The sequence below is a fragment of the Mobula birostris genome, chromosome 1 (genome assembly GCF_030028105.1).
Source record: "Mobula birostris isolate sMobBir1 chromosome 1, sMobBir1.hap1, whole genome shotgun sequence".
NCBI classification, from domain to species: domain Eukaryota; kingdom Metazoa; phylum Chordata; class Chondrichthyes; order Myliobatiformes; family Myliobatidae; genus Mobula; species Mobula birostris.
The window spans coordinates 71,470,632-71,496,432 of NC_092370.1; the positions used below are offsets into that span (position 1 = coordinate 71,470,632).

A 25,801-nucleotide genomic window follows, 5' to 3' on the forward strand; every position below is an offset into this window, starting at 1 on the left:
TTTATATAACTTGTTCCCTTTTGCACAGCAGCTATACTTCATTAAGAGTTGGAGAGATTTGATATGTCACCAAAAACACTCGTGAAATTCTACGAAAGTACCATGGAGAGCATCCTAACTGGTTGCATGACTGTTGGGTAAAGCGGGGATGGGGGGGGGGGGGGGGGTTGCTACTGCACAGGATCAAAGTAAGCTTCAGAGAGTTGTAAAATTAGCCAGCTCCATCAGGGGCACTAGCCTCCATAATATCCAGGTCATCTTCAAGGCGTGGTGCCTCAGAAAGGCAGCGTCCATCATTACAGACCTCCACCGCCCAGGACATGCCTTCTTCTCACTGCTACCATCAGGAAGGAGGTACAGAAGCCTGAAGGCACACATCAATGATTCAGGAACAGCTTCTTCCCCTCTGTCATACAATTTCTGAATGGACATTGTACCCATGAACACTACCTCACTACTTTTTTTTAAATTCCTATTGTTTTTGTACTACTTAATTTTAATATACATATTATACACACACACTTAGTGTAATTCAATTTTATTTTTCTCTGTATAATCATGTATTGCATCATACCACCGTTGCAAAGTTAATAAATTTCACATATGCCAGTGGTATTAAATCTGATTCGGATTCTTTGCCTGTCTGTGTGTACAGTTTCTCACTGATTCTATGGTGTCACCTTGTACTTACTGTGAACGCTCACAAGAAATGAACCAACCTCAGCATAGTATAAGGTGAAATATATGTACTTTGATAATAAATTTACTTTGACCAGGGAAGAAATCCATGTGTCACGATGATGCTCGAGGTCTTTCCAGGATCAGAACTATTAGAATATTAATGAAGAGTTTGTGACTACTGAGATGGACTTTCAGAAGAAGCTAGGTGTTGAAGTCCAGCAGTCTTCAAGTGACGATGGAGTTGGCAGGACTGAATGTGCAAGTGTGAAGAGATCTTCATGAAGCAGTAGGATACTGAGAAGTGAAGAAGATCCTCAGCTTGTGCTTCCATAATTTTACAACTTCAGGACATGTGAAAGAATTTACATTCAATGAAGTATTTTTAATGCTTGCAGTATTCACCATTGGTGAGTAGCAGCAAATTTGAATACATCACAAGAATTTGTATCCCTTCTCTTCCTTTAATTTTACTTTCCTAGTTGGCATAGTAATAATTGAACTATGTGATTCCTGCATCTTTTTGTAATTTGTCAGCAAATATAAATCTCTTTCCCCTCAGCACCTGAGAGCTGGTGCTCTAGAGATTTGAGGAAACAAAATACCTCCTTCCTGTCCCATGTCCTAAATCTGTTTCATATTACAACACTTATTAATACCTGATATTTGAAATAATCCAGAGAGCACTAATTTTAGATATTGCTTTATACTTTCCTTCTTAATTTCCATAGTTCTAATTGAAGAAGCTCAGTCTTTTGCTCCCAGAGTTATTCATTTCTACAAAGACCACAATTTCAGGCATCTGCAGAATGAATAAGCAACAATGCAATACTCCAGAAAATAAACAGACAAATGGGAGCTTGAACTCTTTTTTGAGTATGGTACTTGCCATCCTGATCAATGAATCTCCCAGTATCACTACAATATCACATTTTGTTATGTTCCAATACTTCATGCTGTCCTCTGCCTCATGGTAACGTGTTCTGAAGTGTAGTCCTTCAAGGTAACATCTCCTTCAATATAAACACTGTCTGAGAGTGTCACACACCCAGGAGAATCCCACACTGCTAGTCTCTTCTTGCTCTGCCACATACTCCCTCGTTGTTTGTGCTGAGTTCACTGTAATCGTGGAATGACCACCTCCGAAAAAGAACATACTAGGTTTTCATTCCCTCTTATGCCTTGCAGAGGTTTCGGTCAAATTTAGAGAACTGAGCAGCAGGAAATAACTTCTGCTTACACGGTCACCCAGCACATCCGAAGTGCCCTGGAATTTACACATGACACAGTAATTACTGGCAAGCTCGCAAATGCCTCCCCCATGTGCATACAGAAAAGTAACGTTAACTGTTTGCTTAATGATAACGAATCTAGTTGTTTTTTTAAATTTTTCTTCATGGGCTGTAGGCAATATAGAAGAGATTTATTAGTTATTCATTTGCTGGTTCCCCCAAGCATTTTTACAATGCTATAACATACATTATTATCCATTTGTAGGATTTATTAGCAGTGGAGAGTGTAACCATTTCTAAAGCACCTCATTGTCAGGCTATAGCAATAACAATCCTTCCAAACCTGAACAAAACATACTGAAATTGGTGTTTATTTACTCCTGGTACAAAGCATATATGAAATAATGATAATTTCAGTAGAATAAAGATTATGAAGAGAAATACAATTGAAGCTGTCATTTGTCTGCTCTCCGGCACTTAATACTAATTTCCTCATGCTATTCTGTATGGAGACTGAAAGTAATATAGGTTAAATCCGAAACAGATAAAAAAATGCAAAATGCAAACATGAAAAATTCTAAACATGCAGTTTTGACCAGGTTCATTAACATATGAATGTCTCTAAATTATTTGATGAACTCTTATATCTCAGTGGCTTGGAGATTTATTCCCTGCAGATTTTAACATCCTGACTTCATTACCATCCTGCATCAGTGCGATACCTCATATGCATTTTGTGCAGCATGAAAAATTAATGCAATGCTTTTCCTGAATACCACTGAACCCGTTTTTGTCTACATTATACTATAGGTGGACAGTCGGATAGAAGCTCGGTAAACTGTTCACTTAACAAACACACAGCTGGTACAGCATCAAAGGAGTATCCTTTCACCTGCAAATGGACTCCCAGCTGTGTTTAGTTCTACCTTTGTTTTAATTTTTAACTGCAAATACTTAATTGCCTATGTGTGGATAAAAAAAACACAGCTTTAATCCTGCAAATATATTCTAGAATAAATCATATAGCAGGCAAATTGATAACTGAATATGAACAATCTTTTGATCTTTGCAATGAGATATTGTAATTTTAATTTCCCGTTCCTCAGAAGGCTCAGTGAACAACATCAAGAGAAAGCAGACTTCATTCATTTTACCTGTTCTTTACTCGTGGCAGTGGTAGAAGAAACACAATTTAGGAGGGAGTGGTGCCAGATAATTGGCGGGCTGCTAATGATTATCCACATGCAAGGTAGTAGAGAGAAGAATCAAAGTCAGCTGTGGTGTTGCCTGTATTTGAACTGTATATGCATTCACATGCACAAGACTCACAATACAAATCTGGTTATCTGGATGAGATACAAAAAAATGTCCAATTATGAGCCAATACCTTCAGTAGAGAAAGAGGTAGGCTGTGAAAAGAACACACAAATACAATAAAACCTGAAATTTATCAAAACAAAATCAAATACCAAACCGAGGTCAATAAATCAAGTCTGGAATTCAGCTCGCTCAATGTTTCTAGTGTTCCTGCGGTAACCATTAGACAGTGATTTAGACCTGATTCAGGGTCTTGACCTGAAACGTCAGCAATTCCTTTGCCTCCACAGATCTGTTCAAACCACAAGTTCTTCCAGCAATTTCCAATTACTCCAGATTCCAGGATCTGCAGTCTCTTGTCTTTCCACCAGGATCTTACATCAATTCAGTTGAATAAAGGTCCATACAGAGAGCTTTCTTTTCCGAACCATAACATATTTACACAAGAATCTCAAATTATTTCACAAATTAGAACATACAAAATTTCACACACAAAATGCAAGTAACCATGCTAGTCCTGAAGAAGGGTCCCGAAGAAGGGTCCCAGATAAGGGTCGACCGTTAATTTCCATCGGTGCTGCCTGACTTGTTGAGTTTCTCCAGCATTTTGTGTATGCGTAACTTAGTATTTCCTCATTTTCTTTTTATGCAGCCCCTTGTGATCAAGATGATTTACTCTCTCTATTTTTCTGCTGCTCATGCTTGGTCGCCAAGTGCTTCCCATGGAAAGACCCGAAGTACCTGGAGCTTTCCACATGCTTCTCCAAGTTGAGGTTTACATCTGAAAATTGTTGCATCACAACACTCATTCCACTCAATGAACTGAATTACTGACTTGTAACTGAGTGCCAATTGTTATTCCTCTCCCATGAATACACACACAAAAGGAACAAGCAAAGGGCATTCATCTCTTCAGGCAAATTACATTAAGACTGATTTGTAACATTTTGATTGGATCACCCATCTAAATATAAAGAGTTAAAAGCCAGCTTTATTATTGCCATGTGCCAATGTTTGAAGCATGGCAGCAATCAGGTGAATCTGTGCAAGAAATTCTAACTTCCACATATCCAAACCATTATCAGGTACCCTATTCTGCATCATTATCATTAATCATTAAATAGAGTGACACATAAAACTTTTATGATCAATTGGTGTAAAAGAATTGAGTACAAAAAGCTTTAATTGATCTAATACAAAGCAAGCATAATTTATTGAATTTTGTACTGCTGTCATCATCAAATAGAATATGCAAATAGAATTCAGCAAGTCATTGATAAATTGATGAATTCTATGAGAAGCAAAAAGTCATTACATTTGGGAATAAGTTGTAACATTTAATTTATATTTTTAAAATAGGAATAAGATGGTTTGTAATTTCTTCTCATTTGCCTTGTCTGCAAAGACAATTGCACCAATACGCTGACTGAAAGTGTGACATTTTGGCAAAGGACAAAAGGACATTGCAGCTATGTGAGCATGTGACCAGAGGGTTAATATTTTCGCTAACAGCCAAGATTACATTTCACACAAGTTAACTCACAATTTGCGGCGTGCTCCATAACTGTGACGCATTGAAGTAGGGGTTTTTATATAATAGGTCATGGCCAAACACCTTTCCGGCAGGGTACTGGGTGGAAATTGAATGTAATAATAGACAGCCAGTTGCAAATGGATTGAGCAGAACAGATCGACTCTCTCTACCAAGCTCGAGCAAAGGCTCTTCTAACAGTAACACACACAAAATGCAGGAGGAACTCAGCAGGCCAGGCAGCATCTATGGAAAAGAGTACAGTCGACGTTTTGGGCTGAGACCACTTATCAGGACTAGAAAAGAGTAAACAGCCAACATTTCAGGCCAAGACCCTTCATCAGGACTGAAAAGGAAGGGGAAAAGTCAGAATAAGAAGGTGGGTGGAGGGGAGGAAGAAGTACAAGTTGGAAGGTGATTGGTGAAACTGGGAGAGGGGGAGGGTTTGAAGTGAAGAGCTGGGAAGTTGATTGGTGAAAGAGATAAAGGGCTGGAGAAAGGGGAATCTAATAGGAGAGGACAGAAGAAACGGGAGGGGGAGGAGCACTAGAGGGAGATGATAAGCAGGTAAGATGTGTTGGCTCTTCTAATAGCCAACAACCACCTCACAGAAAGAGAAGCTACTTCGGAAGAGTACCAGCAACAGATTGGAATGGCTGTTAATGTAAAACTGTTTGCAATGAGTTATTTCCCAAATACAAGTAATTCTGCTGTAACTCAATAGTTGCATTCATAAGAAACCTTGTATTATACGACGTCCCATTATCAGCAGAATGATCTGTAGTTCCTTTCAGAGCACAGATATAAACAGATTGCGATACAACTAATAAGGCCTACGTAATACCAATAACATTTCCTAATCCATCAATCATGTTATAACCAATTCACATTATGGAAATACACTTTAGAACAGAACAACTTAAAGTCATTACACGAGTCAAAATATGTGCATCTTCAATCTGACATCAAAGTTTCTTATTTTAAAATTTAAATACAGGATCTCCTCTTTTAACAGAAACTTCAATGTGGTCCAACAGCTCCCACAGCAGATATTTCCCAGAACCCAGCAGTTTCTTTTACCCTCTCCCTCTCTCTATTCTATCAGATTCAATTAATTTAAATACATTGGATTAGTTGAATATTCAACAATGCAAAGAAATATCTCTTCTCTTTCCCAGTCCCCCCAACCTTGCTATCTGTTACTCTGGAATTAGTGGGCCATTTCAGATTGAAAGCACAGCCAGTCACAGCAACTTTTCTGCTGCCTCTGAATATCCAAGTCCATCTACCAAGAAGAAATATTTGAAGTGGGTCAAATATAATATTATTCCCATACTGAGTAAATGAAATTGGAGCAAGCAGTGAAAATTCCTTGAATTTAGGGTTCATAAAAGCAATTCATAATCCAAAACAGTGTGGCAATCTGTGCAAGGCAATCAAGCTGAGATGACATCTGGCAACAAACCACTTACATCATGAAGAAAAATATCTTCATTTTCTCTAAATTCAAGCAGATAATCCAGTAAGCAGTGATTCAAAAGTGAAAACTAAATGTTCAAATGAGATTTAAATTTTTGTAAGTGTGTGTTGGTATTCAAAAATCTTACTGGTTTCACAAGGTTATAGAGCAAGACTTTGACCACCTACTCAACCATGGTGTAGGCCAAAGATACAAGCACTTTTTTTTACTTAAGCTTTTATGAAGGGTGGTTGCAGACACACCTGGCCCTGAGACACCAGTCAAGGTAATTTGATTCCAAACAATTGCTTTATTGATCATTACAGAATGTCTCTCTGGTGCTTCCCTTTTTACCAACCATGATTCCCTCTCTCTGCCCCCTTCCCAGTCTCAGTCCACATCAGAGACCCACATCAAAATCAGGTTTATTAGCGCTCACAAGTGCCATGAAATTTGTTTTTTTTGCAGCAGCAGCAATACACAAAATTACTACGGTACTGTACAAAGACTTTAGGGACCCTAGCTCTAGACCTTAGAACAGTACCGTACATCAAAACATACGGTAGGAAATATGCTGTTTATGTCAACAACCCTCAGTCTGTAGATATGTTGGGGGCAGGCTGCAAGTGTTGCCACAGCTGCAGATCGCACAGTCTATCCGAGACACGACTGGAAATTGGGCCCTCTTCGCAGAATTCCTCTTTTGATGTACATAGAAGCACTTGCCTTCAAACCCTCACCTCTTATTCTTAGTCCAATTTTTAAGCAACAGACCCGTGCCCTTGCTATATTCATAATGTTCCGAACCCTCTCCGATAGCTCCACAACAAACATAATAAAAAAAACACCAGTACAAGGCCTAAGCCAGCTTTCCAAATGTCCATTCCAGTCCATGGCCTACAATGTGCATTGCATACACTGCATATCTATCACACAGAGATCCATCAGTGTTATCACCATTGGTTAAAAAAATATGTGCTGCAGCAACTGATTTCTAGCCTTTTTCCTTTCTGTAAGTTTAAGAAACAAAATTCTCAATGATCCATTTCAATTAAAAATGTTTTTTTCTTTTCCCATAATACAACCTTTAATGAAAACCCAAGTGGCTAAAGCCACCCTTACAATTTCTAAACAAATCTGCAAATTACTTTCCTAAAGAATAAAGTAAAATTTCAGTTTAATTTATGACTGTTGTACATAAATAACTTCAAATATAATGTACCCAAATAATAGTAACTGAACTTACTCAGTATACCCTCTCTCTTAGAGTGAATTTACTTCTGAGATATTACATGTCTTTTCAGGAGATTAAACAATATTTCAGCAAAATGCAACAACCCAAGTGGAAAAATACAAGGTCATAATCTCTGCTTAAAACCTGAGGATAAAAATACTGAATTTGCATATTAAACAACATAAAATAGTATTCACAGTTTCATAGTTTAAGCTGAATTCGTTGCAGCTTGCCATTAAAAACATTGTCAATTCTATGGCAGTGTTAGCTTGACAAGTGAAACAGAAGAGTTGGGTCTTGAAAAAGCTGTAACTGTTTTTGTTCCCTATTGTGATTTCATGAAACTGTCCTCAGTCAATGAGAATATGGTGAACGTTTCTTAAAATTTATGCACGGAAAACAAAATGCCCTTAAACGACTGTGATTGCATGGTTTGTTGATTACTGAGCACCCTGTTCACTAACTCCAACCCCCTCCCAACATCTCAAACTCAACCCAACTGTTTCCACCTTGATTTCACTCACACTACTTCAAGTTGAGTTTTGAGCATGTCAAAACTGGTTCTGCCTACTTCTACTTAATATTTCAAGAGAGTTTCACTGCTGCCTCAGCTCATCTGTTGCTGAAATACTCACCTGTACCTTTGTTATTTCTTGACTTGATCAGCCACATAATATCTTTATTCTACTCTATACTGGCCTCTTTAGTCTACCCTTTATAAAACCGAAGAAGTTCACAAGTTTGTTGTCCTTGTTTTGACACAACAACTACCCACTTGAAAATCATTCTTCATTTTGCTGAGCTATATTGGCTCCCAGATGAATTACATCATAGCTTTAACATTTTCTTTCTTGGCATGGCTTACAACTTTCTGCAGCTTTTTTCTGATCCTGTGCAGTGCCCCCTCCATACCAGACAGTGATGCAACCAACACACACAAAATGCTGGAAGAACTCAGCAGGTCAGAAAACATCTATAGAAAAAAAAAATAAACAGTCGACATATTGGGCCAAGATCTTTCTTCTTGACATGACAGTAAAGGGGAAGACAACAGAATAGGAAAAAGTGGGGGGAGGAGGAGAAGGAATATTGCTAAAAAGTGATAGGTAAAACCAGGTGGGCAAGGTAGAAGGCTGGAGAGAAAGGAATCAAGATAGCAGAGGACACTGGACCGTAGGAGAAAGGGAAAGAGCAGGAGCATTGGAAGAGGTGATAGGCAAGTGAGAAGAGGTAAGAGGCCAGAGTGGGGAATAGAAGAAAAGGGAAGGAGGTGGGATTCTTTTTTTTTTGAAACCAGAAGGGGAAATCAATGTTTACGTCATCAGGTTGGAGGTACCCAGATGAAATACAAGGTGGCCTCATCATGGTAGTAGAAGAGGCCATAGATAGACATATGTGAATGGGAATGGGAAGGGGAACGGGAACGTACTGAACACAGTGGCTTGTGGGGTGGTAGGTAAGCAAAAGGGTAATGCTATGATGCCAGGAGGATGGAGTGAGGTAGACATGCGAGAAATGTAGATGGTAGTGGAGAAAAGCTTTGTTCTTTGGAAAAGAAGATATCTTCAATGCTCTGGAATGGAAAGCCTCATCCTGAAAACAGATGTGACAGAGAAACAAGAACTGAGAGAAGGAAATTGCATTTTATTCTATCCCCGTTAGCTGCATACATAGCAGGAGATTCCTACCAGATAACCATTTTATCAAAATCCAGATGTTTATCAACAGGAATGTAGCACAAGCTGCACTTGTCTAACCTCACTTTAACTAACAAAATCATAACAATAAAATTACTAAAATCAAGCAGTATAGCAATTGAGAACCAGCTAACCTGATAGCAAATTCTAGTTCTCATTCAATGAACAAACTAGCCTTCTGAATAGCTGATTCTTCAATTTTACTCATACAGCTGATATTAAATAATACTGTTTCAAATTATCTCATAAAATCAGGGCAGCAATGGTGTGGCGTAATTAGTTTCTGACTCCCTTGCCTCTGGGAATACCATCCAGGTTTCTAATTTCAGACTACTGCTCTGTGACACCTGCTGCATCGTGCATATTTGGATGTTGAACAAGCAGAGGATCAGTCTCTGATATGATGCGTTCTACAGAATTGCTTGTTGGCACTTGCTGTCTAACTCGCATATACTTGGATCAGTACCAGAAAGCTGCCAATGTTAATGAAACCATATAATGGTTCGAGTCACCACCTGCAGAGGTGGAATAGAGAAAATTAGGGGTGTGTGAGGCGAGGACAGGATTGAATGGCCAATCATGCTTCTGTGTTTATATTTATACTTGTGCCATTTTTGCAAATAAAAACAATTATTAAATTGCAGAGGTAAGTAAATCTAATTGCCACAGCTTTGGTGAGACTAAATTGGAATTTGTATTCTTTGGAGAAGGAGCTATTGAGCCAAAATCCCTGTCTGGTATACATCATAAGCTGAGGACAACTGAGGCTGGCTAATATCAGCCATTTGTATTTGTGGCTGTGTAAGTACTTTGAATGCTTTTAATGCTTTTGCTCTTAGATATTGAAGTACAATACCTGATCTGACAGGAAAAAAATTTCAATTTAAAATTACTTTTCTTCCTATGCAGAGAAAAAAAAAATATGTTTAGTGGGAAATTAAAGTTTGTGAAGTAGAGGCAAGGAATACTGTTTAAATGCACAAAATCAGGATAGACCAGACTATTTTTTTTTAGCAGTATTATATTTAATAATTCAAGAACTGAGGATGAATAGAATATACTTTAGAAAATGCATTCAACCTGAAGTATCGCAGTACACATATTGCCTTGAGAAAGCACAGCACCCACATAAGAGGCAGTTAGTAGAGTGACTGTCCAACAGCAACAGTTACCTAGGCTCAATCCTGACTTCTGGCAGTGTCTGCGTGGAGTTTACATGTTCCTCCTGTAGGTGCATGGGTTTCCTCAGGCTGCTTTGGGCTTCTTCCACGGGCTTTAGTAAGTGAATTGACTATTCTAATGTGCCCCTGGTCAAATCTGGGCGAAGAGAGTTGGTGGGTGAGGAGGGTTGGTGGAAACTGTAAGAGGGAGCTAAGAAAGATGGCACTGGTGGTTTTTGCAGCACAAGGCGACTTCTTCCAGTTCAACCACAGAACAGCTTCTTCTTCTCTTATGTCTTTCTTTTCTTTTCAAGATGTCAGGGTTCTGTCAAGAGTCTGTGATCTACAGCTCAAACTATGGTTATTTGGAAGTGGTGGGTCTTCACACTGGCTGTGTGGCCTGGCACTTCACTATCTCCAGGAACGGCTTGGAAGACATGTGCCGTCAGGGAGCGCATCCATAGGTAACCCGGCTCCTCGCTGCTTTCACTGACTGAAGCGTCATGGAGGACTGAAACATCAAGACAGCAGGCGGTACATGCTGCTGTCAGAAGAAGGCCTCTGTACTTGAGCGATCCCTCCCTCTCTCTCTCGATGGCGAGTGACAGCCTGTTGGTCTTTGGGTTGGGGGTGGGTGGGGGGGGTGAGGTTGCTTGGAGAGGTGATGTGGAAGATTGTAACATTGGAACAGCAAGTCTTTGCTTTCGCTGCTGCAGGAGAATGACCACTTTCTCCCTCGATGGGGGAGAGCCTGTCTGAGATACTGAAGTGCTGGGTTAAGGACTGCAGTTTTTGATGAACTAAAGATCAAGGTCTCTTGTGTGGAGGGGGGGGTGGGGGTATCAGTGTTTCTTCTGGCGCAAGGTTGGGGGGGTATTGATGCTTCTGTTGTTGCTTGTGCGGTGGGAGAGGGAGGAGGGCTTCGGGGTTCTGAAGTTCCTATTATTCATTCTATGGGGTTTCTTCTTTTGTGGATGTCTGCGAAGAGTAAGAATTTCAGATTGTAAACTGAATACTTTCTCTGAAATTAAATTGAACCATCTGAGGTGTGAAAAGTAGGTTAAAGGGAAAATTAGTGAGGGATTAGGTTGTTCTCTGAGCTGGTTCAGATTATGTCGTGACCAATATGGAATATGTGGACACAAGGTATTCTGCAGATGCTGGAAATCCAAAGCAACACACACAAAATGCTGGAGGAACTCAGCAGGTAAGGCCGCATCTATGGAAATGAATAAACAGTTGATTTTTCAGGCCAAGATCCTTTTTCATGGCTGAAAACAAAGGGGAAAGATGCCAGACTAAAAAGATGAGTGGGTGGGGAAGGAGGCTAGCTGGAAGGTGATAGGTAAAGCCAGGAGGGTGGGAAAGGTCCAGGGCTGGAGAAGAAGGAATCTGATAGGAGAGGAGAGAGGACTATAAGAGAAAGGGAAGGAGGAGGAAGCCCAGGGGGAAGTGATAGGCAGATGAGAAGAGGTAAAAGATCATAGTGGGGAATAGAGAAAGGGGGGTGGGCTGGAAATTTGTTTACTGAAAGGAGAAACCGATATACATGCCATCAGATTGGAGGATATCCAGACGTTATACAAAGTGGTGCTCCTCTATCCCAAGGGCGGCCTCATCTTAGCACAAGAGGAGGCCATGGACTGACATGTTGGAACCAGAATGGAAATCAGAGTTAAAATATTTGGCCACTCGGAAGTCCCACTTATGGTGGATGTGTACTCTACCCACCCATTCATATTACAACAGCAACTTTTATTCCTTGACACAGCAGAAATAATCAAAGAAGAGGAAGCTTTATGAAAGCACCAATATATCTGTACCTACCAATTTGTTTCCGGTAGTGATCAATTGGAATTTTAGAGGCGCTAGCATCCTTCCTTCCCATTATTGGTATTGCAGCAGACCATCTATAAATTTAAAAAGTATTTCAATCAAAGGTTTCTTTCTAAAGAAACAATTAAAATATTTGAAAAATTAGTACATTTAACTTGTTGCTTCTTGACAACATTAATGAGGTGGAAGATTCTCATTTCCCTAGATTATTTCCATTTGTAATCTAGGCTGCCATCCAGTATTTTACACATTGAATTATGGGACATGAATGTCACTGCCAAGGCCAAAAGTTACTATCTATACCGAACAGCTCTTAAGGAGGAGATGGTGAGACACTTCTTGAAGATACTCCAACAATATGGTTGGGTGGGGTGTTTCAGAATTTGGTCCAATCATGTTGAACTATGATATATTTCTTAGTGAGTTGAGATGACGTTGAACAAGTATGAGACTTGTTCCCATTTTTCTAGATGCTGAAAAAGAAAATTCCATTATCCTCCTTATAAACTTTGGCAATATGCAGACTTTAGTGAGCTGATTGGGGAAGGTATTCTAAAGGTGAGTTGCTCATCATGGAATACATGATCCCTGCTATGCTCTTGCAGCCACTTTATGAAGCTAGACCAGTAATGATTCTGTCCATTGATGATAAAAAAAAATTGAGGATAGGGGAATTTATTGATGAGAATGCCAATGAATGTCATAAATTACTGGTGTTGGTTATTACCTAGAACTTTAGTGACATAAAAGCTACTTTGGATCGAGATTTTGCTGAGTATGGCACAAATTTTCTGAGGTATGACTTGCTCTCATCACCACACAACTGCCTCACTCACAGGTTTGTAACACTGCTCAACTCAAATCCAATACAGAGAACAGAAACAACGCAGATCAGCAGTAGCATCGTCTCCTCGCTGATAATCAAACTCAAACACACCTCAAGGATACACAGGCTCTACACTCGTGGCTGCTGGCTAAGCACAGCTCAAATATCATCTACAAGTTCACTGATGACACCATTATTGTTGGCAGAATCTCAGATAGAGAAGAGGAGGTTTACAAGAGTGAACCTCAAACTCAACATCAGCGAGACCAAGGAATTGACCATGGACTTCATGAACCAAACATTGGGAGACAATCAGCAGTCCTCATTGAATAGTCAGTGATAGAGAGGGCATCAATATCTCAGAGAAATTTTCCTGGGCCTGACACATTGATACAGTCATGAAGAAGGCACATCAGCACATCTACTTCATTAGGAATTTGAGGACATTTGGTATATTATCAAAGACATTTACATACTTCTAGACGTATGACTGAGAGAAATCTGACCGATTGCATCACAGCCTGGTATGGACGCTCCAATGCACAGGTTTGCAAAAGGCTGCAGAGGGCAAAAACCTCTCTGCCATGAAAGAAAGCTTTAGAAGGTGGCTCATCAAGAAGGCACTGTCTATCACTAAGATACTTACCACCAGGGACATGCCCTCTTCTCCTTACCACAATCAAGGAGGAAGTAGAGGAGCCTTAAGACCCTCACTTCAATACCAACTTCCTCCCCTCTGTCATCAGTTTAATGAACAGTCCATGAACATACCAACACTACCATACTACTCCTTTTCTTTGCACTATTTGACAAGCTGCCACACATGAGGCTGCTTAACAAGCTATTAGCACATGGTATTACAGAAAAGATCCTAGCGTGGATAAAGCACTGACTGATTGGCAGGGGGCAAAGTGTGGGATAAAGGGAGGCTTTACTGGTTGCTGCCGGTGACTAGTGGTGTTCCACAGGATTCTTATGTTGGGACAGATTCTTTGTACATTATATATCAATGACTTGGATGATGGAATTGATGGTTTTGTTCAGTTAGCAGACATTATGAAGATAGGTGGAGGGCCAGGTAGTGTTGAGGAAGTAGAGTGGCTACAGAAGGACTTAGAGAGATTAGGAGAATGGGCAAAGATCTGGCAGATGGAATATAGTGTCGGGAAGTGTACGGTCATGCACTTTAGCAGAACAAATGGAAGGGTTGACTATTTCCTAAATGGAGAGAAAATACAAAAAAACTGAGGCGTAAAGGACTTGGGAGTCCTTGTGCAGGATTCCCGAAAGGTTAATTTGCAGGTTGAGTCTGTGGTGAGGAAGGAAAATGTGATGTTGGCATTTAACGCCGGAACACTAGAATACAAAAGCGTGGATGTAATGTTGAGACTCTATAAAGCACTGGTGATGCCTCACCTGGAGTATTGTGAGTAGTTTTGGGCCCATTATCTTAGAAAGGATGTGCTGAAACTAGAGAGGGTTCAAAGGAGGCTCACAAAAATGATTCCAGAATTGAATGGCTGGTCGTATGAAGATCGTCTGATGGCTCTGGGCCTATATTCACTAGAATTACAAAGAATAAGGGGTGACCTAATTGAAACGTATTGAATGATGAAAGACTTCGATAGAGTTGATGTGGAGAGTATGTTTCCTATGCTGGGAGAGTCTAAGACCAGAGGACACAGCCTCAGAATAGAGGGGTGTCGTTTTAGAACTGAGATGTGGAGGAATTTCTTTAGTCAGAGAGTGCTGACTCTGTGGAATTCTTTGCCAAAGGCAGGGTGGAAGCCAAGTCTTTATGTATATTTAAGACAAAGGTTGATAGTTTCTTGATTGGTCAGGGCATGAAGGGATACAGAGAAAAGGCAGGAGATTGGGGCTGAGAGGAAAATTGGATCAGCCATGATGAAATGGTGGAGCAGACTTGATGGGCCAAATGGTCTAATTCTGCTCCTATATCATATGGTCTTATTTATGTAATTTTTAGTAATTTTACGACTATTGCCACTGAAAATCAACAAATTTCACGTCGTATAGGTCAGTAAAAATATGCCTAATTCAGATTCTGAGAAGAAAACGATCATTCAGTAATCTTTGTGGGGCTAGATGAGTTGGGATCTGAAAAGAGATAAAACTATAAACGGATTTGAAAATAAGAATGGAAATTTTGAAACAGAGCTGTTGTTAGACTTGGAGCATGGAGGTAGAACGTGCATAGGCCAGTGTGGGTTAGAATATGATGGCAGTTTTGGATTAGATAAACCTATGAAAGGTGAAACCAAGGGAGTTGCTTTTAGTCCCCATGACAAGCATATTCCTTAGTCATCAACAGCATCTGTGACCAAAGTCTGAAGCCGAAGCAGACCAAGCTCAAATTTACTGATACATTTGACTCTGAGATGAGTTCTCAAAGGCAGACTTTCCTCACAAAGCACACTTCCACGTCTGTCCTCTGCAAATCCAGTATCTCTTCTGAGGAAATCTACATCCATTCCTTTATTATCTTTAGTTTACAATTCTAATGTTCTCCTGAATGATCTTCCATTTGAGTTTATTCAAAATAATGCTTCATTTATCCAAAGCCCTCACTGAGTCTTGTCGCAAATTTACACTGCAATAATTTAACACTTAGAGTCACAATAATAATTTTATCCAGACATTACTTTTAGTGTAAAGGATTAACAAGGAATACAGCAGGATAAAGATCAGTTACAGACGTGATCAGATGGAGTTTAATTCAGGCAAATGTGACGTGCTGCAATTTGGGAGGTCAAATGGATGGAGAAGGTATACAATTAATAGTAGACTTCTTAAAAGCATTGAGGTACAGAAGGATCTTAGGGTCCAGGTCCATAGCTTAGGATTTCCAGCATCTGCAGAATCTCTTGTGCTTAAGATTTTCTAGTACTTCATTTTAATTTCACATCACCAATAAGTGCAGTGATTTGCATTGCACAGTTCTAGCACTGTTCTTTTCTTCTCTCTCTTCTAGATTTTCTCCAACTATGATGAATAAGGCTTCACCACCTCTCCCAGCCAGCATCACTCTCTAATACTGCATTGAGCGTCTGTTTTCCCCACACCTTTTTCTCTCAACTCCTCCCTCTTTTCTCAAACTTAAATTATGTTCAACATTATTTTTTCTTACAAGGCTATCAACCTGAAACATCAAACTGTTTCTCTCTTCACAAGTGCTGCCTGGCCTTCTGAAAACTACTGCATTTTTAGGTTTTATTCTGGGTTTCTGGTATTTGGAAAATTCTACTGTTTTTCCAATGGAGCAGCTAGTCAATCCCTGCCATCAGTTTCATAGAGTAAACTGCTGGCCGAACCTCAGGGTTACAATTGAAAAAGAACTGAGAACTTTTAAGATGATGCATAAAACAGAGAAGGTCTGCCTCTGATATTAGCTAGCAGAGCTTATGTTGAAGGGGGCATTTTAATTTCTCACAAATACGAGAGATTCTGCAGATACCTTCCCCCAGGTAGGCTGTCCCCCCCCAACCATACTCAACCCTTTGACAATAAGTACTCCTGTTTGAGTACGGTTGGGAGGGGACAGCCTACCTGGGGGAAGTGAAAGTGGTTGTGCATCTGGCACAGAGTCTGGCCCTGTGGCTCAGAAGGGTAGGGAAAGCAAGAGGAAGGCAGTAGTTATAGGGGATTCTATAGTTAGGGGGGCAGACAGGCGATTCTGTGGACACAGGAAAGAACCATGGATGGTAGTTTGCCCCCCAGGTGCCAGGGTCTGGGATGTTTCTGATCATGTCCAAGATATCCTGTAGTGGGAGAGAGAACAGCCAGAGGTCGTGGTAAATATTGGTGCCAATGACATGGGTAGGAAAAGGGAAGAGGTCCTGAAAACAGACTACAGGGAGTTAGGAAGGAAGTTGAGAAGCAGGACCGCAAAGGTAGTAATCTCAGGACTACTGCCTGTGCCACGTGACAGTGAGAATAGGAATAGCATGAGGTGGAGGATAAATGTGTGGCTGAGGGATTGGAGCAGGGGGCAGGGATTCATATTTCTATTTTAACTTCACAAACAGATCCATTAGCAGAGAAAGAAAAAAAGATGCACAAATTAGGAGAAAATAACTGAGTCTATAAAACAAAACATAATTTCTGATACACAATGAACATTATTTTACAGAGTACAAGGTTCATCTACAGTAAGTGAACAGAATGGTGGCATGAATTTCAAAACTAACAGTATTGCTTACTGAAAGTGCATCCGTGGTTCACCTTTCAGATTACTTTTATTTAGCACATTTACATTGAAACATACAGTAAAATATGTTGTTTGCGTTAACAACGAACACAGCATTGGGGCAGCCTGCAAGTGTTGCCTTGCCACACATTCCGGCAACAACATAGCATGCCCACAATACTTTGCAGAACAACACAGAACACAACAAGCTGAACAACAATAGTCAAACAAGGCCCATTGTGTCCTTCACACCCATGCACATACACAGTCCTCCAACCTCAGGACAGGAAGTCTTCAGCCTCCAGAAGACTCATGGATTCAGACACTGGGGTTCAACTTCCCCAGTGGAGTGGTGAAAGATTCAGGGCTCCATCGATCCAGCCTCAACGTTTGAACTTCCGACTGACCTTCAGCGTCGACCCCAGAACTTACTGATAATAACAAAAGAGGACTCTGGATGACGACCCCAAACACTTGGCCTTGAACTCCGTGTTCCTCAATGGCGGGATCTTAAATATTAGGACTGAAACTATGGACTTACCAATGACGAGACCCTGAACACAAGGCTTCGAATTCCAGTTTTACCAACTCGCATATCTTGGGGGTCACCAGACCTCATGCCTCCTACCTACACAGAACTCCATTTCCAGAGCCTACCAACAACTTGCTGACCTGGGGTGGGGGGAGGGGGAAGAGATGGCCACCAGCCCTTGCTAGTCTGCCGGCCCGACATCCAACCATGGACGTTCTTCATCCTATGTTCACATCACTGGCCTTCAAGCACAGAGCGGAGGCCTAGACTCTGGCCTAACCTCTAATTCTCCCATATCCCAGTCCCCAGATGCTACACTGACCCCTAACTCCCCACTGTCCGCAAGATCATCCTCAAGAATTAAAAGGCAGCTGTAAAATAACTCAGTCCGAGAAATGACCTCGAAGAAAGTTCTTAGGAAATCTGCAAGTTTTAAATCACATCGCAGTACCATTGTTCATATGTAAATTTCAACTTCTGTGGAGGGTCCTGTTCCTTCTCAGAAGCTGGATAAAGAATGTAAAAATTGTTATTTGTGGAAATATAAGAGTACTATATTTTGGTAGTACTGTATTTTGAATATGGTGTTTTGTATGCAAGTACAGAGGGGCTGAGTCAGGTTGATAATATGATGTTTGAAAGAATTTGTCTGACAGTCATGAAAAATTTAAATTTTTTTTAAACTTGGCCTCAATTCAAGGAAAAGTGGCAGATGTTTGGCTGACCCACATCACCCACTCACATTTAACATCATGTGTGTGTGTCTGTTGCTGGCAGTCTAACAGAACAACACCTCGCTGTAATAGGTAATAACTATTGTAAAGGATTAATTTATAGACATAGGTCAACGCACATTTCTTCAGTACTATGTGATCCAAGATCGATTTTATCTGAAGTTAATCAGGTTACTGATACTTCTGGATGAAAATGCAACCTTGAACTGGCCAGATCCAGGCAGGAACGATACAATCAAGTCTGATTTTACACATGTATGAACAAAATGGATGTCCATTCTGTCTTCAAATGTTCTTCATACAAAGTCTGCTGGACCCATATTCCGATGGGTTGACTATACTGTATGTGCAATCATTTTCTCTTGCTCTTTCACGACTGCAGTCTCATTGTTTAATGTACTGTACCTCAGAGCATCATTACTGTGACCCCTGCCTCACTGATTATCCTGCACCTTGCATAAGCAAGAGGATATGCATGACACAAGCTCTCTATCAGGGTATTGGACCACAGTGGAGATGATAAACAGTTATGTCGCCCCACCACCACCACCAAACAACTACACTCTCCCTCACCTCCAAAGTAATACACACAAAATGCTGGAGAAACTCAGCAGATCAGGCAGCATCTCTGGAGAGGAACAAGGAGCCGATGTTTCAGACCCAGACCCATCGTAAGTTCTTCCAGCAATTTGTGTGTGTTCCTCAGGATTTCCAGCATCTGCAGGACCTGTGTTTATTGTGGTGATATCATGCACAATGATGTGCCAGTTCATGATTAGACAGAGCACTGAGTATGTGCAGGATTGTCAGAATGTTCCAGCACGTACCTGGGTTAAGACGTGTTTGTTTATTACTGTAAATAAAAGTTCTCTAATTCTTCCAGAATATGATTCTTTACTGTTAACTCACAGTATGCTTAAACAGAAGTAACATAACATGCTGTCAGAAGTAGTTCTGGAAGAATAATACGGGAGAATCAAGAGTCAAAGATAATAGAAAAAAAAAGAAAAAAGTTTGAACTGTAAATGGTAAAATGGAAGGATTACAACCCCCACCAAAACTTCAGCTGACTGGCAATGTAGCTGAGAATTGGAGGCTATTCAAGCAACAGTTTGAACTGTACTTATCAGTGATTGATTATGAATAAAAATCGGAAAAACAAAGCTGCGCTTTTGCTCCATGTAATCCGGAATGACGCAGTAGAGGTATATAATAATTCTGTCTCTGAAGATGGAGATAATTTCAATTTAAAGTCGATAATGGACAGATTTGAAGTATTTTGTATACCTAAGCTTAATTTGACGTATGAGCGATATAAATTCTTCACATGTGCGAGAGAGCCGCTGAAACAATTGATCGGTAAGTTACCGAGTTATGAAAGCGGAGTAGAACACATGAGTTTGGATTGCTCACGGACTCTCTCATTAAAGATAGACTTGTTTATGGCATTTGAGATAATGCTCTGAGAGAAAGGCTGTTGAGAGAGCAAGATTTAAATTTTGAAAAAGCTTTGGCACTTTGCAAAGCTTCTGAGACCGTGACGTTGCAGGCTGAAGAGCTTTTTGTCGAAAACTGCAATGTAAACACTGTAAAAAAAAAAGCGCGAATACATCAAGAAATATAATAATACTTCGACAAAACCGACAGAGAGCAAGAAGGCAGTGGAAAGAAAAAAGTCTTTTGATCGCTGTGCGCAGGAACATCGTCCAAATCAGTGTCCTGCATATGGCAAAATTTCCAATGGCTGCGGTAAGATTAATCGTTTTTCATGCTGTTGTAAAAGTAGAAAGAAGGAAAATAAAATGAAACAAGTAAATGCTGTGCTTGAAGATGAACATGAGGAATTTTAAATAGATGTGCTTTGTGAAAATAAACAAAGTACGAATGACTGGACTATTCCATTGCAAGTGAATCAAAACAATAATCTGTTTAAACTTGATACTGGAGCGCAAGTAAATGTTCTTGCAGAATCTGAGTTTAATGCTTTAAAGACTAGACCAAGGTTACATCAGACAAATATAAAAGTGACTGGGTATTCAGGTGCAGACATTCCAGTTAAAGGAACATGCGTAGCAAAGGTATCATACAAAAATATTGTGCATACGCTTTCATTTGTGGTCGTGCCAAAAAATGTACAGTCAATTCTGGATTTACCTTCCTGTGAAAGACTTAATTTGGTGAACACAGAGCTGAAGCGCCAGAATGTTGCATTACAGTCGGCAGAAGGTGATGTCGCTCGACTGCAGGTCCAGCTCATGGAGGCAAATGCTGACATGGAGAATATAAAAGCAGTAGCTGCAGTGTCTGAGACGACCAAACAGGAGGCAACTGATGATGTGAAAAAGCAATGGCAGGAGGAGATTGCTTCAATGCAAGCGATGATGAAAGAGACACTGAGAGAATATGAGATTCAGTTTCATCACCATCTAGAGCAAGAACGCTCACAGTGGGCACAGTATAAGGAAGAAGTGAAATCACAAGTGAAAGAATTGAGAAGTATTATTGAAATGGTGAAGTCTCAGCATAAAGAAAGAGATTACACAGTTAATGAATGAATTAGATGAAGAAGATTCATATTTCATTACAAATGGAAATGGAACGTGGATTGACTGATCTAAGGAGACATTTGTCTGAAGGACAAGAAGACAAAGTGAGGATACAAGATAAAAGGAATATGTGAACACAGACCAGATCATACATGGTCCAAACAGAGGAGGGAGTGGTGTTAAGAAAGAACCGCCAAGGCTTTAAGAAAGAGCCAACTTCAGAGTTTCAGTTATCTGATATAGATGTGTTTTGATTAACGTTGTTAATTGTTTTTCTTTTTAAGAAAAGGAAGATGTGGTGATATCATATGCAATAATGTGCCAGTACGATTGGACAGAGCACTGAGCATGCGCGGGATTGCCAGAATGTTCCAGCAGGTGGCTGCGTTAAGACGTGTTTGTTTATTACTGTAAATAAAAGTTCTCTAATTATTCCAGAATATGATTCTTTACTGTTAACCCACGGTACGTTTAAACAGAAGTAACATAACATTTATGATTTGTTGTCCCTCTCTTCTATAGCAACCTTTAACGCAACTGGTCTGTGGCTACTTTGGAGATGGGTCCTTTAAGGTTTTACAGCCTTCCATGTACAAAACATGCTAGTCTGCAGCTTCCAGATATTCCCGTGTATCCCAAGGCTTTTGCTCCTTTCCAAATGGGCACAACAGCATCACCTCAATGCCCTTACAATGAGTTTTGTCACTGCTCCGGGGGGGGAGGGGTGCAATGAATGCTAGCACCAGGCTATGACTTCTTATCTACTCTTAATGGTTACAACCGAAAATCGAGGTATAGCTCCCTTCATTTTCTTTGTCTGTATGTCATCATTCCTGATCTCCCATCTTTGCACTAGCACAAACAATGAAAAAACACAAAGGGTTGGAATGAAAATGGAAAACAAAATGATATTCCAAAACAGAAACACGAGATATCAACCATCTGTTTGTTAAAATATTAAATTACAGGTATTGTTGTTTGGCCTCTTGTGCATTTTCACGCACAACAGTACCTAGAATTTACAGAGAATGTTGCGATAAAACAAAAAAACATCCAGTAAATGGCAGTTCTGTGGGCAAAAACACCTTGTTAATGAGAGAGGTCGATGACAGGAACTGAAATCACCAAGCGTAACAACAGTGGTGTGTAGAAGAGTATCTCTGAACGCAGAACCCGTCGAACCTTGAAGTCGTCAGGCTACAGCAGCAGGAGACCACATGCATACACTCAGTGACAGCAATATTGAGTACAGGAAGTGTCTCATAACGTGGCAACTGAGTCTATTTGTTTCATTACCTTGAGTCATAAAAGTTAAAAAGCTTGTGCCTGCCTACACATTTATTCCCAGATCAGAGCAATACATGCGCTAGAAAGTTACATCAGTGCATTCTGAACTCTGCCTCCAAAATTCATACCTTTTTGACTATATGCTACTGTCCATTGAGAAGCAGATATAGCAAGTTTTTAATTTATTCAGTATTTTCATCTATTCCAAACAAGCTTGTTAGTGACCAAGTGTGACAATTTGGGCAAAGACCACCTTCCATCGTATGTCATCGTTTGTGACTAAGCACATTAACTGCAACTACATATTCACAAAGACCCAAAAAGACAGTACTGATTCTTTGCACTGAGGGCTTACCCAGTCCAGATACAACATGGTTGAGTTATGCCACAATAGGTCAATGGCAGACACAATCTCAATGGCTCTTCACATGGTCTTAGACCCATGTCAGGATGCAGTTCATCGACTATACCATCATCCCCACAATCCTGATTGATAAGTTACAGACTTTGTACCACCCTCTGCAATTGGATTCTCGACGTCCTAACTGGAAGACCACAATCTGTGCGGATTGGTGATAATATCTCCTCCTCACTGACGATCAATACTGGAGCACCTCAGGGGTGTGTGCTTAGGCCACTGCTCTACTCTCTCTACGCCCATGACTGTGTGACTAGGCACAACTCAAATACCATCTACAGATTTGCTGATGAATCAACCTTTGCTGGTAGAATCTCAGAGATGGAGACGAGAGGACATAGAGGAGCAAGATATGCCAACTAGTAGAGCGGTGTCACAGCAGCAACCTGGCACTCAATGCCAGTAAGACAAAAGAGCAGATTGTTGACTTCCGGGAGGGCAAGACGAAGGAACACATACCAATCCTCAAAGAGAGATCAGAAGTGGAGACAATGAGCAGTTTCAAGTTCCTGGGTCAAAATCTCTGAGGATCTAACCTGGTCCCAACATATCAATGCAGCTATAAAGAAGGCAAGACAGCGACAATGCTTCATTAGGAGTTTGAAGAGATTTGGTATGTCAACAAAAACACTCAAAAACATCTATAGATGTACTGTGGAGAGCATTTTGACAGGCTGCATCACTGTCTGGTATGGGGCTGCTACTGCAGAGGACTGAAGAAGCTACAGAGGGTCATAAATTTAGTTGGCTCCAACTTGGGTACTAGCCAATGAAGTACCCAGAACATCATCTCAGAAAGGTAGGACCCATTATTAAAGACCCCCAGCATCCAGGGCATACCCTTTGCTCATCAAGTAGGAGGTACAGAAGCCTGAAGGCACACACACAGCGATTCAGGAACAGCTTCTTCCCTTCTGCCATCCAATTCCTAAATGGACATTGAACCCATGAACACCACCTCACTTTTTTAACATATATTATTTCTGTTTTTGCACAAGTTTTAATCTATTCAATATATATATACTGTAATTGATTTACTTTTTCTTTTCTACATTGAACTGCTGCTGCTAAGTTAAATTTCACAACACTTGACGGTATTAATAAACTTGATTCTGATTCTGCCAGAATGAGTCCATGCTGGCACACAGACCCCTGTTACAGAGCATAAGATCACAAGTTCAAAGGGGTGCAATAACCACTCCTAATGCGAAGCCAATTTATCTTAAGAAAAAATTACTGCATCGTGAGCTTTGCTGCTACCTTATCCAAGTGACATTTTAATGCCAGAATTCAGTCAGATAGTCAAGATGCAATGAGCATGTATCATGCTTCAGTATCTGACTGTTCACTGAAATCTGATGGTATTTAGATCCCTCCAGTAGTGCATTAGCCCAGCCCCAAAGGAGGTGGAGATAGAAAACCTTCCAAGCTAATGTTGGGCTGGGGATGTCACATATTACAGTCACTGGTCAACTTGCAAACTCAAATGACTGTTTGTTTTCTTCCATGGATGCTGCCCGGCCTGCTGAGGTCCTCAAGCATATCATGTTTGTTGTTCAAGATTTAGGACCATAAGACCATAAGATATAGGAGCAGAGGTAGGCCATTTGGCCCATCGACTCTGCTCCACCATTCAATCATGGGCTGATACAATTCTTCCAGTCATCCCCACTCCCCTGCCTTTTCTCCATACCCTTTGAAGTCCTGGCTAATCAAGAACCTACCTATCCACAGATTTAACATCCTCTGACTAATGTAATTTCTCCGCATCTCTGTTCTAAATGGACACCCTTCAATCTTGAAGTTGTGCCCTCTTGTCCTAGACTCCCCTACCATGGGAAATAACTTTGCCATATCTAATCTGTCCCGGCCTTTTAACATTTGGAATATTTCTATGAGATCCCTCCTCATTTTCCAGAAGTCCAGGGAATACAGCCCAAGAGCTGCCAGACGTTCCTCATATGGTAACCCTTTCATTCCTGCAATCATTCTTGTGAATCTCCTCTGAACCCTCTCCAAGTCAGTATATCCTTCCTAAAATAAGGAACCCAAAACTACACACGATACTCTAAGTGTTGTCTCACGAGTGTGTTATAGAGCCTCAACATCACATCCCTGCTCTTATATCCTATACCTCCAGCATCTGCAGTCTCTCGTGTGTCACGGAGGGAGTGAAGCTCAGCTCCACTCCAAGCAAAGTTTGATATGCAAGTAGTATGTTGTCAAGTTTGAGATAAGCTAGTAGTTGAATGGAAATAGTCCTCAACTGAAAAAAAAGTATTTATTTTAATTTTAGACCATAAGAAACAAGAGCAGAAAGATGGGCCAGTCTCCAGGGCTGAACGGGATATACCCCAAGTTGCTACAGGAAGCGGAGGAAGAAATTACTATGCCATTAAAGATGATCTTTGTGTCCTAACTAGCAACAGCAGTAGTGCCAGAAGATTGGAGGATGGCAAATGTTATTCCTTTGTTTAAGAAAGGTAAAAGGCATAACCCTGGGAATTATAGACCAGTGAGACTTCCATTAGTGGTGAGAAACAATGGGAGAGGATTCTTAAGAGACAGGATTTCAAGCACTTGAAGAAGCATCGTTTGATTAGGGATAGTCAGCATGGTTTTGTGAGGGGCAGGTCGTGCCTCACAAGCCTGATTGACATATTTGAGAAAGTGATAAATATTGATGAAGGCAGAGCTGTGGGTGTAGGGTAGTGCACAAGGGATAAGGAAGTTTGGCCTTTGAAGAACAATTAAATAAACTGAGCCTACACTCACTGGTATTTAGATAAAGAAGTGGTCTTATTAAGACAGAGGACTGGAGTCACAGAAAACTGCAGCACAGACACAGGCCCTTTGGCTCATCTAGTCAATACTGAACCATTTAAAGTGCCTAGTCCCAATGAGCTACACCTGGACCAGAGTCCTCCATACCCATCCCATCAATTTACCTATCCAAACTTCTGTTAAACATTGAAATTGAAATCGCATCCACTACCTGCACTGGCAACTTGTTACACACTCACACCACTCTGAGAGTGAAGAAGCTTTCCCTCATGTTCCTTTAAACATTTTACCTTTCACCCTTAACCCATGACCTCAAGTTGTAG

General features: G+C 40.5%; 1 protein-coding gene across 3 annotated transcripts in view; it reads right to left on the minus strand.

The window, feature by feature from the left end:
• Positions 1-25,801, minus strand: part of triqk (triple QxxK/R motif containing) — a 63,960-nt gene that overhangs the window by 22,411 nt on the left and 15,748 nt on the right. For all 3 annotated transcript variants that reach the window (XM_072262824.1, XM_072262639.1, XM_072262729.1), the window contains exon 2: positions 12,136-12,218. In XM_072262824.1, the coding sequence (XP_072118925.1) occupies positions 12,136-12,196 (61 nt within the window). In that variant the 5' untranslated portion in view covers positions 12,197-12,218. The remainder of the gene's footprint in view (positions 1-12,135; positions 12,219-25,801) is intronic.